Genomic DNA, 13,004 nt, shown 5'->3' on the forward strand with positions numbered 1-13,004 from the left:
GTCACGGGATTGCTGAGGTGGGTGGCATTTGGTTGTTCTGGAGGCCACAGCTTTGGTAGATTGCGTGGTTTAATGGTTTTAATGGCTTAACAGAGGAGGGGTGGTAGTTACAGCAGCACTTCAGACTCAGCTCTTCACAGGGCACCAGACTCTGGAGAAACGGAGTGGACACAGCTCAGGAGAACAGTGGGGTATGAGTGAGTGATCACCAAACACCAACTACAGCCTACTCCCATCTGATCTAGCCCATTCTAGGTGAGTAGGTGACTCTGGCCCAGACTGGGTGACTCTGGGCTACTCTCGCCTACTTGGCCACTCCTCTGGCCTACTCCAGCATGTGATTCAGTTCCTCATCTGTGCCCCTGACAGGCCATGAGTCCTAAGGGAAACCCGAGTCCAAGTCCACATGTAGGGTGGCCAGTTCCAGGTGTTTCTGGATGGAATTAAGGGTAGGATGGGAGATTTTATGTTGAGACCCTCATTTTTTGGCCTTGCCACAGGGCGAGAACACCTCCCACAAACATTTCCCCCTGGACTTGGCAGAGGTTTGTCTCACTAGTGCTGTGGGTGAATTGGTCATAGCTTCATCTTTTCACCCCCCGACCCCCTCCCCATCCCAAACACCCTATGTTGGAGCAGCACTGAGTCACTTGGGGACCAGAGGGTGGGGCTTGGCTTCTTGTCCTGCAGAACTGCACACGCAGAAAACTGTAGGCACACTGCACTGATGTTGAAGGGTACAAAGGGAGCACAAGCCTGCATGCTGGTCTAGAGATAGATAGGTCTGGATAGGATAAGAGGAGCCACTGTCCTCCTGTTCCCCACCTTCTTGCTTCTGGCTACCTCATGGACCTCAGTCTTCTACCTCATGCCAGCCAGGTAAACCCCAGAGAAAAAAAAATGGTCCCCAAATGAACCTGCCTTCCCAATACCCGCCTCTTTATAATTTGTCAGTGAATTTTCAACTCTTTCAGCCCTCCTGTTTTGTTAAGGACAAGAAGAGTACAGCGATGAAACCCAGAGCAAGGAAGCACCACAGGCTAACTGGCCAGGTGGCTAGACATGAGCATCAGGATGTGACCTCCAACCCCAGTAATCAGCAGGATGTGACCCTTAGCCAACATGATCAACAAGAGGTGACCCCCAACCGCCATAATCAGCAGGAGATGACCCCCAACCTCCATGATCAGCAGGAGGTGACCCCCAACCACCATGATCAGCAGGAGGAGAAGCCTAATGGCCATGACTCAGGTTAAACATGCAAGATGTATACATGCAATCCTTGTGAGCCTTGTGCTCTGCTACAGGGCAGTGCTTCCCAGATGAAGCCTGCCTCAAATCCTATCATGTGGAACACAATGCTCAACTCAAGTACAGGTCTAAGATCATTGCTTGGAATTCAAGCCTTTTTAAGTACTGAATAGTGTTTCTTAGACCCATGGAATTTATGGGATTTGAGCTTCTCATTAAAATCTTACCAGATTGGGGTGGAGCAGAGCTATAAACTTCCTAAGTAGATCTGGGTTTATGCAGTATTTACCTACAACATGTTTCCCAAGTAGGACATGGGTTAAGCTAACGTCCCCTCTATGAAAGTGATTAGACAAATGTCTTTATAAACTGTTCCCAGACACTGGCCTAATTGTAACTGAAAAGCATGTAAATGATTCCAGCTTCATATGTATGTTTTGACAACTTTGGATGTCAATGAACCTAAGAATATTCATAATGAAGACACTCCATGGGAGATTATCAAAATAGCAAATTATTGTAACATTATTTTTGTTAATTTTTTTCCTTTTAATGCAGCAAACAACCCAGTCATTCATATCGGGGAGAACACTCATGTCCTCTCAGAAGCAGAAGCATCAGAAGGGTAATTTGTTTAAAGTGATGTTTGCCTGATGATAAAACACTGCAGAAAAGTCAACTTCTCTGTGTTCTATGGAAATTACTTGACATGAAATAGTTCTTCTACAATAAGCATGGTGTTTTCCCCTTCATTTATTTGAAAACCTAATATGATTTTTTCTACAGAGCTGAATTGCAGGACATGTTTCAGAAATTACAAGGTAATTTTAGGAGACTTGCATGTCAAGAAACTGGTTTTAAAATAAAGTTAATATGAAAAATGTTTTTAGTGGCCTTCAGGATTGTTTTTGATGGCTTGTTTTTACACACACAATGTTAAAGGTTCATCACATGGCTTTCTATTGTTGATTTTTCTGGTTAGACTGATTTTTTTAAAGAAGGTTCTTGCTATATAGGCAAGGCAGGCCTCTGTCTTGCATTCCTCCTACTTGATTCTCTCAAGGGCTGAAATTCATGGCCAACTATGCAGGGCTTAGATTTTCTGGCTTGTCCAATATAATTTGATGTGAAGGACTTGAATAAATAGTGAGATAACAGTGATCCTTTAACTTTCTACAACTTGAAAGGTTAGGAAAATAATTGGATGGGATACTCTCTATTCTCTGTTTGGTCACATATTTTGTGACAAATGGTGCATTAAAAAATAGATGTTTGAGCCAGGCACCGGTGGCTCATAGCTGTAATGCTAGCTACTCAGGATTCTGAGATGTGAGGATTGTGGTTCTAAGCCAGACTGGGCAGAAAAGTCCCTGTGAAACTCTTATCTCCAATTGACCACTCAAAAACCAGAAATGGCATTGTGTCTTAAGAGGTAGAGTGTTAGTTGTGGGCACTAAGAGGCTCAGGGACAGCTCTGAAGTCCTGAGTTCAGGCCCCACAACTGACCAAAAAAGAAAAGACACATTCGTATTTTCATGACAGTTATTTTGATTATTTTACTTTTCCATGGTTTTAGATTAGTACAGATGAAATCCTCTAAAATAGTGATTGCTTGGCTATAGTACATAAATAACATGTGTTAGAGAACTAAACATTACAAGTGGAATACTTTAAACTTATGTAACTCATTCAGTTCATCCATGGTCCCTCTATATGTGTCCACAATTTGAAGCATATTCTGTAGATTCCTGAAAAATTAGATTTTGCAAATATTTTTCATAATGAAATTAACAACTGCTTTGAAATCCTTTTGTAAATGTTGGTATATACTGTTTTCTTTAGCTATAATCTATATTTGAAATATAAAAATGAAATTGTCAATTATGGTAAGCTTTTGCTTTAAGAGAGAAAGGAAATAATTGTGTCATTTAAAATAATTCCTATTTGATAGGTCTTTCCAATAGAACTACACTAATGTTCTTTATGCTTACTGTCTTGAAAGTAAGCACTAAAGACAAATTATTTTCAATGCAGAAGACATTATGAAGCTGCTTGCCACCAAGAGAAGAAATGTGAAAGTGAAAGTCAATACATCTTTCAAAGCCATTCAGGAAAAATTGGATGAGTTGCTGAAATCACACCAGGAGCGCAGGTGAGGTTTCTAGGGTTTTAGGCCATATGCTTTTTAACATTGTAGCAAATCATTGGTACTGCTATTTTTTTAGTGCTTTATCTTAAACTCAGGGCCTGATGCTGTTTTGTTCAAGGCTGGTATGCTACCAATTGAGCTACAGCTCCATTTCCAGCTCTTTCATCAAAGAAATGTCTCACTTTCCTGACCAGGCTGACTTTAAATTGTGATCTTCAGATCTAGTACCTGGGATTATAGGCATGAGCTAGCAGTGCCAAGCATACACACTACTTTTAAGCAATATATTGATCTGATTTTTATTTCAAGCTTTCTTTTAATTTTTTTGTTTGTAATGGAGTTTTAACTCGGAGCCTCCTTTTAGCTAGGCAAGGACTATTATGCTTGAATAGCATAAGTAGAGTTTTTATTTATTTTGTTTATTTTTCAGGTAGCATCTTGTATTTGTCTAATCCCTACCTCACACTGTGATCTCCCTAATTTCACTTTCTGCATACCTGCAATTATAGGCATGTAACACTATTGCCACCTTATAGTTGCTCGTTTGTTTTTTAAGATCAGATCTATAACATTTAACCTACCTGGCCTTGAAGAATGATCCTCTACTTTCTAGCTCCATCATAACTTGGATGATAGTTATCACCAGTACACAGAACCTGTCTTGATTTTACCACAGAAAATAATTATTTTCATTCAGTATCCTCATCTTATAATTGAACTGTGCTGCATTTCCTTGAGCTTCACAAAGATAATCTTTTTTTCAAATTTTCAAATATTAGTGCTTAAGAAGTTGTCCTCATTCGATGAATTCATTTTCTGCACTAAAGTTAAATGTCTCAAAAAAATTAAACCTTCAGGTAACTGTACTCATTGACATGGAAAAATAGGAAATTGTATGCCATAATGACGTATAAATTCAACTTTTGGTACAAAACCCTCTTTGTAATGAAATGGGGAACTGTGAAATAGTTTTCTATGGAATTCCTGGATGATAAATGGATGTAAAATTCTGAATTACTTACCTCAGGAAATTGTAATCAATAACACTAACCTCTTTTTGATCTTTAAGGTGTTTTGTATTCGGAATGTTTGTAACATTAGATATCTACTAATGTTTTCTAGAACTAAAGAAGTTGAGGTTACACTACTATCACCCAGGCAGGGGCAATGATTCTTAGAGTAAGACTAAATAAAATGCTTAATTTTTTCTTACTTCCTTCAGAAATTTTAGTTGATATTTGCCCTCTTCCACTGAAAGCACAAAGCATGGCAAATCAAATGTGTTTTGAGTGTTGTTTCAATTTTCCTTATTGTTTTCAATCTGTCACCATGTTTATTGTTTACAGGGAGAGGATTTATGAAGAATATGCTCTTGAGTTTGCTGCATTTGTGAATGCCTCTGGAGAAGACATGGCAAGAATTAAGGCAGAAGCAGATAAACTAGCTGTTAGTATCCAGATAAATGTTCTCCTTCACTAATCTATTTGTCCTTTGTAACAGTAGTTCATATAGACTTGTAGGACAGAAAATTGAGGATATGGCCCCAGATGTATAGAATTGATTCAAAGATGAGTTGTTAGGATACTAGACATACATTTGATGTTGTTTATGTATGTTTAGTAAGATGGCAGGGGCATCGTGGTTAGAAATAAATATAGGGACCAAAGCAATACTGCATTAAGGGTATAATTGAAGGTACATTATAGTTTCCTTAAAGTGGACCACTAGAATGTGGCCTAGTGATGTATCATAGTGATGATGTATTTAAATTTAAAGTCGTCAGTAAAGATGTGGCAAAGCAATTAAAAATTCAAAATTCAGAGATTATACTGAAGATTTTTTTGTTGTTGTTATGAACTGAGATTTCATTTCAGGGCTCCTGCTTGCTGGGAAGGATTTCTATCACTTGAACTATAATCACATAGACTTGAGAGAGGGAAAGGGTACAGTGTGTGTGTGTGTGTGTGTGTGTGTGTGTGTGTGTGTGTTTGTGTGTGTGTGTGTGTGTGTGTGTGTGTGTGAGTAATTACCATTCATTACATGCTTCTATTGAGAAAGTAAGGATGTGGGGTGGGATATTCAACATTGAATAACATTCCAAGGAAAGCAACATCCCAAGAGACTACTGAGATACAGCACTGGAAATTAATGCCCACATATTGCAGAAATTTAATAGTAAAGCATAACCCATGAGCCTTGACTACGGACAACACTGTTTGTCATCCATTGAACTTTGCTATCTGTACAACCACTGGCAAGTTAGCTATAAGCCTTTGTTTCCTTCTCATTGAGAGAGGACATGCTTAGAGGCCCTAATATATCACTGCTCTTCTTCTTCTTTTTTTTTTTTTTTACAATAAATGAGTTTCTGTTTAATAACTTATTGAATAGCTTCAGAATAAACTTTACTGAGCAATTATGAGGAATGGTAAGATGTAGTAGGTTCTTATGTAAGAGACTTAGTGGCTAGTGAATTAGTGACTGGGCTGTTTTAAGGTCATTGAAGGAGAAATGGAAAGTCCAACATTGAAAAAAATAAAATGTATGGAATTTTATGTTCTCAAGAACCAAATCCTATGTTGCAAATTTTGTTAAGAAAGATTTGTAAGTGTGGAGACTGGTAAGGGGAAACAAAGGAGGAGGCAACAATGCTTGATAAGAAATGTACTCATTACCTTGCCCATGTAATTGTAATGCCTCTGTACAATATTTTCACAATTAGAAAAAAAAAAGCAAGTGTAAGAGTGAGAAGAGATGAGCAAATACAGCTAATAGCACTCTGTATGCAATAGAAAGCTGAACTATGAAAGTTGAAGAAATGTAAGATGAGAGAATAGGGGTGAATGATGGAGGGTTTACTGATTGAGATGCATTGTATATATAAATTGACATGTTGTATGAAAATCCAGGAAACATTAAAAAGTAAGGGTAGTTTTCATTAATCAGAGACCGAAGCATGCAATTTTATATGGTAGTGTAAACGCAAGTTATGTAAGTTTGGTTATAACATTTCTTTTTTTCTTTCTTCTTTTTTTTTTGGGGGGGGGGTCCGGTCATGGGGCCTGAACTCTGGGCCAGGGCGCTGTCCCTCAGCTCTTCAGCTCAAGGCTAGTGCTCTACCACTTGAGCCACAGCACCACTTCTGGCTTTTTTCTTTTTGCTTCTGTGGTGCTGTGGAATCGAACTCAGGGCCTCAGGCATGCAAGGCAAGCACTCTACCACTGAGCTACCTTCTCAGCCCTGTTATAACATTTCTTAAAAGAAATAAAATCTCTTCTCAATAAAAATTAAAATTAAAATTAAAAAAAGAAAAATAATCTCTTTTTTTGTGTCTATCCTGGAGATTAAACTCAGGGTGTGCACCTGTGTACTGTCCAAGAATTTTTCTTTGCCATGTATTATTTACTGTTGAAAAATAATTTAAGATGTGACCAATTTGAAAGATTTTGATGCTTTAAATAACTGACAATTCTCAAAAGATGCAGAACCAGCTAGAACTGCTCAAAAAAAGCTGAAAAAGTTAGAATTCAGTGATAATTAAGGACTTCCAGAATGGTTTTCCTGCTTTTTGCCTTTTCTGAGCATGATAGTCTCAATTTATTCTGCTAGCTGTCAGAGCTCGGTTCTTAGAGACTCTCTCAATTCCCCCTTTTTTATTATTGCAGAAAGCATAATTTTAATTTCTTCTCAAGCCAGAATATGCTGGGTGCTAGAAGCTAAACATTGTCCCTGAACTTTCTTGCTCAAAGCTAATGCTCTACTACTTGAGTTACACTTCAACTTCTGGATTTTTCTAGTATTTGATTGGAGATAAGGGTCTTATGGACTTTTCCTGCTCTCTGGTTTTGAACCTTCATCTTCAGATCTTAGCTTCCTGAGTAACTAGCATTATAGACAGCCTCCAGAACCTGGGAATTTTTAAAAAGTCTTATATCAATCAGAAACAACTATGTTTGAATTTAATGGAATTAATTTTAGTCAATGTTAAATTTTTCATTTTATTTTTTGGTCATCTGTGGGGCTTGAACTCGGCCTAGGCACTGACCCTCAGCTCTTCAGCTCAAGGCAAGTGCTCTACCACTTGAGCCACAGCGCCACTTCTGGTTTTCTAATGGATCATTGGAGCTAGGAGTCTTCAAGACTTCCCTGCCCAGGCTGGCTTTTAATGGCAATCCTTAGATCTTAGCTTCCTGGGTAGCTAGGCATGAGCCACCGGTGCCCAGCGTCAATGTTAACCTTTTACCAAATTTTTACATGTCTTCCTTTTGATTCTTGCAGGCTATCTTCCGAGAACAACAGTTGACTTTTCAACAATACGTAATTGCTCATAATCAGGAAATGGAAGCCTTTCAAAAGATATGCCAGTGTCACTTCAAAGTTTGTGTTATCATAATATTTTTGTTTTGTTTTTTATGAAGCTCTCTATAAATGCAGAAGAGAAAATTCTGGTTGTCTTTCTAAAATTGTGTTTACAAAAGTGTGTTCATATATCTGAAATTCCTCAACATTTTTTTTTTGTCTGTCATGGGGCTTGAACTCTGGGCCTGGGCACTGGCCCTCAGCTCTTCAGCTGAAGGCGAGCACTCTACCACTTGAGCTAATGTGCCACTTGTGGTTTTCTGGTGGTTTATTGTAAATAGGAGTTTCATGGACTTTCCTGCCCGAGCTGGCTTTGAACCACGATCCTCAGATCTCAGCCTCCTGAGTAAATAGGATTACAGGCGTGAGCCACCAGTGCCCCGCATCAACATTTTATTCACAGCAGTGTTGTTCCAGTTTGACATACTTCTAAGTCTTCATTTTTAATTTTAGGATTCATTCAGAATGGTCATATTAATCAAAACAGAATTGGTAACCTGTACACATTTCCCAAAGATGTAGATATCCTGCTGAAAACTGATAATAGTTTATTCATAGTTCCTTATTTCAAAATCCATATTTTATCCCTGCATTATTAGATGAGAGTATGAATCCTGAATGTCATGTACTTCCTAAGTCATTCATCGCACATTAGTTTTTTCCATATTATTGAGTAGAGAACAAACTCTTTATATGGCTGCTTATAATGATATGTCAGGACTTAGACATAAAGCAGAGTGAAAAAAATGAGCAGAGGACTGACTGTCAGTGGAGAATTTTCTACAGTTATCTATGAATCTTGTCACAACTTGAAAGACACATTAAGCTCTAGGTGGTACTGTTGTGCACTTAGAATTTGAATGTGTACTCTGAGTCCCTCCACCTCTTTTATCTCTCCTAATATTATCCACTTCCCCCTTCTGTGATTTGTTTTGTTCACATTCCTATTAAAACTTCACTTTTCCAGCTAATTGAGATGGTTGAAGCAAACTAGTTTAAAAAGAGATATTCTGTATTTGTAGAATATTTGGTACACACAAAATAGAGTATGTGAAACATAATTTCAAACATTTTTTCATAGCAGATGTATTGTTGTAATCCTCCGTGAGAACCAATCATTAATTAACATGCAAGTTTGGGAGAGACTAGTGTTAAACTACTGTTAAGTAATGTTAATTGAAGTAGCAATATTTTGCCAGGTCCTGGTTGCTGACTACTGTAATCCTAGCTACTCAAGAGGCTGAGATATGTCAGCCAGCCTGAGCAGGGAAGTCCATGAAGCTCTCTTCAATCAGCTACTCTGCTATTGTCCCAGTGGCAGAGCTCTAGCCTTGAGCACAAACACTTATAGAGAGCACCCATGTCCTGAGTTCTAGACTCAGGACAAGCATAAAATAAAAGTACCAACACTAGCATTACTTGAGTCCTGTGTTTTAGTACCCATCCTACTAAGTTAACATGATCTTCTGTGATTTTCACTACTTCAGTGGTTGTTCAATCACTGATCCTGCATTAGTTTAGGACCACCCCATTCCCTACCTGATGTGTTCAGATTTTCCTGATGTTAATCCTTAAAGATCATTCAATGTGATGATCCTAGTCAGAGGTTTTCCCTCTTTCACAGTGGTTAGGACTTCCTCTTTTAAGTTTGTACATGTGCAGACACCCATTTGTAGTGGCATCCCTTTCAAAGGTCTATTTGCTACAGCTTTCTTTCTTCTCACCCTTTCAGGTCAGATACTTTCTCCGACATCACTCCTTTGTCTTTTGTACTTTCTTGATGTTCTCATCCTAGAATACTTATAGCTGATTGATTTTACTTATTAAAATTATATTCTTCTTTCTAATCACTTGATGTTAATCTCAAAGCATTTTGTGTTACTTCTATTGCTATAGTCATTTATTCATTCAGGAACCAAATTCCTCACGTTATGCATGTTTTAAAAATTATATTTCTGTTATAAAGGTGAAGTATTGAGGGGTTACAGTTAAATAAGTCAGGTAGAGTGCATTTGCTTTTGGACAGCATCACCCTCTCCCTCACGCTATCCAAGCCTGATAAACATTGCATAGTTCATTTTCAACATAGCAACTAGTGAGTACCACTGCTACATTTGCTCATTCTTTTTCCCTCCATTATGTTATACATATTTAAGAGTGCATTTTAACATAATCTCATTTATTTCCTTTTCTTTATTCATCCAGTTCACAATAATAGTCTGCTATTCTATTTGTAGAAAGTGTTATGATGACAATATTTCACTTAGACACTCATTTCTGTTTTGCTTTAGTGTATATATTGATCTTCAAGTACTTCTCAGAATATTTACATTTGCAATAAATGCCGAGGATCACTTGAATGTATATGCTTATACCTTTTGAAAAGTTACTCTTTTGAAATGAAAACTGATGATTTCTATCTGAATTTGGGCTTTTCTTTTAGAACCTTAATGATCTGGAAAATTTTCATGAAGATGAACTTAATACTGAAAACAATACATTACAAGAAAATATGAGCTCAATGTAAGCATGAATTTGAATGGACAGAGTAAGTAGCATATTTTTAAAATTCTTACTCAAAAATTGATTTATGTATTTAGTATTTTATTTTATGCAATATCTATAATGAGTTCCTAAGTAGTAAACACACATTTAACATCTCTTCTGTAGTAATAGGGACTAGAGAAAGGACTGGTATACAGCAATCTCTTATATATCTGTTATTCTTGTAAATTTTTAAAGTAGCTCACCATCAGTGAGAGGAAAATGTTCTAATATTAGCTCCAATACATAGCTCTAATGTGGCTCAAAGATTGCATTTGTAGGTATTGCATCTCTTTGTTCATGTCCAGATGCCATTTTTGTAAAATCTCAAATGAAACTTTGAATGATATTGTCATACCAATTCCAAAACTGTATGTAAGGAGGTTTCAGCCTGTTGTTAGTAATGATGTTTTTCTCAGCACTACCAACAAACCCTTAATACTAAATATGACATTGTGTGTGTGTGTGTGTGTGTGTGTGTGTGTGTGTGTGTGTGTGTGTGTGTGTGTGTGTGTGTGTGTGTGTATTCTAGGGCTTGAATTCAGGGGCTAGGGTCAGTTTCTGAGCTTTCGTGGCCCAAACTACAGCTCAAATTCCACCTATATGGGGGGAGTTAATTAGAGATAATAGTCTGTGGACTTTCCTCCCTGGGCTGGCTTTGAATCATAGTCCTCAACATCTTGAGTAGCTAAGAAAATCTGAGTGAACCACCAGTTCCCAGCTATGTTGATGTAATTGTTACTGTGGTCGCAGTGTGTCAACATCACTCTTCAAAGTTAAAAAGCACAGCTTGGGGGTTTAGATTACTTCTTTTTCAAGAAAGCATATAAGATACAGTTTATATAATGTACACAGTTGTGTAAAGAATTGCAAAGTTACAAAAATATTCAAAAGAAATTGAGATTTAAAGGAACCGTATTGTCCAGACCTAAAAACATTCTTCTATGGTTAGTCCCATGCAGAGATATACAAGCAAAGGGCCCTGGAGAAGGAGGACACACTTCTTATTGACAGGATTGCCCCATTCCCCTGATGTTAATGCTCCCACCAAAGTTACCTTCAAGCCATCAAAGCCAGCTGAATACTGAGTGGCAGTGGGTCACCACAATCTGTTCTGGCAAGGTTAAGCAGTAGGTTGTTCCAGCATACAGGAAGTGGGACCTGAACAGTGTACAGCAAGTCAACCTACTTAATTTCCATAGGTCCTTCTCCAGAAGACAGCCTAGTCAGTATTGATTTTAACGTGTGTACCCACGAATTTAGGGGTCCACCAACTTGTTATTGTGCAAGGAAGACAGACAGATCTTAAAACCCATCTGCTATACCAAGTAGTGTAAATAATGAGGGAAGTATTTGAGACAAATCATATTTGAAACAAACACCTAATTATACTTACACTTATATTTTGAGTCAGATAAGTAATAGCCTTGAGTGAGCAGCATGCTTTCAGTTAAACAAGTGTGAGAAACATATTTGTTCTTTTGTTTGTCTTAGTCATATTTCCGTTCCCACCCATTTCTTCATGTGAAAACACTCAAGAATGTCTTTACACTTCCATGCAGGTTCACCACAGTGCTCTCCTAATTTTGCAAACTGAAAGAGTTGAAGAGCATTTGAGACATGAAGGAATACACCTTGAGAAATGATAGTATATTAAAAGTAAAGCGGTTCTAGGCGACTTCTTGACCAAAGTCAATGCCTTGATACTTACATGCAGAAACCCATTTTTCTTAGCTGTTATATGAAATCCCTTCACCCTCCTCCTTTGTAATAGAATTGTTGTTGTTTTTACATATTACAATGTTTGCTTAAAAATTAATAAAAGTTCATTTGCTTTTCTCCAAATGCCTGTTTTCATCATTTATGTTTTGTTATTTTGTTAAGGGGCCCAATTTTCTGATATGAAATCTGATAACAACTTAGTAAGTCATGGAGATTTCTCACTTGATCTCCAGGAGAATCAGGCCACAGGGGTTGCAGGCTGACCCCACTCTGTCAATGTCTGGGCCAGTTTCAGGAGAGGTGCTGGCATGCAAGAAGAGAGGAGACTAGGGTCCACAGCAGCAGCTGCTCAAGCCAGATACAGTGCCAGGGCACTTCTGTTATTTCCCCTGGGCACTGCAGACTTGGGGCTCCCATAGTTGGGTAGACTTTTAGGAAAAGGTGAAGGGATTTGAAAGAAATTGTGCCACCTTATCCAACCTTGGGTGAGTACTCTTGGAGCTCCTACTTATTTCACAAATTTCCCTTGTTCCCCTTCCTGCTCCATAGAGGCAATTTTTTGGCACCATTTAAGGTGCAAGTCAGAGATTCAATAAGACTTACCAACCTGAGGTATTCATGTTCATCTATTAGACTTGGTCATTTTGAGAAATTCTCAGTCATTTGCCTTCCATTGAGGAGTTTTCTTTTGCTTTTTTCAGGTCCATTGTGTTTGGATCTTGTTTTTGTTTATGTTTTCTGTTTTGTGTGTGTGTGTCAGTCCTCGGAGTTGAATTCATGGCCTGGGTGTTGTTCCTGAGCTTCATTGCCCAAGGCTAGGCTCTATCACTTGAGCCACAGCTCCAGTTATGGCTTTTGTTGCTGATTAATGGGGTAGGAGATGACTCTCACATTTGTGTGACTGATACAGATTTAAATTGCAATCCTCAGACCCCAGCCTCCTGAGTAGCTAAGATTACAAGCATGCACCACTTGTGCA

The 13,004-nt window shown here is 38.2% G+C and overlaps 1 protein-coding gene across 1 annotated transcript; it reads left to right on the plus strand.

The window, feature by feature from the left end:
- The first annotated feature begins 1,010 nt into the window (after positions 1-1,010).
- LOC138839792 (synaptonemal complex protein 3-like) lies at positions 1,011-12,049 on the plus strand. Its single transcript, XM_070039340.1, has 8 exons — positions 1,011-1,251; positions 1,810-1,876; positions 2,038-2,072; positions 3,286-3,403; positions 4,747-4,846; positions 7,679-7,777; positions 10,203-10,307; positions 11,866-12,049. The coding sequence occupies exons 1-7, from the start codon at positions 1,011-1,013 to the stop codon at positions 10,284-10,286; spliced, it is 744 nt and encodes a 247-aa protein (XP_069895441.1). The 3' UTR covers positions 10,287-10,307; positions 11,866-12,049.
- Positions 12,050-13,004: the final 955 nt, after the last annotated feature.

This window comes from Dipodomys merriami, unplaced genomic scaffold (assembly GCF_024711535.1).
Source record: "Dipodomys merriami isolate MVZ:Mamm:240054 unplaced genomic scaffold, mDipMer1.0.p SCAF_3, whole genome shotgun sequence".
Lineage (NCBI taxonomy): Eukaryota > Metazoa > Chordata > Mammalia > Rodentia > Heteromyidae > Dipodomys > Dipodomys merriami.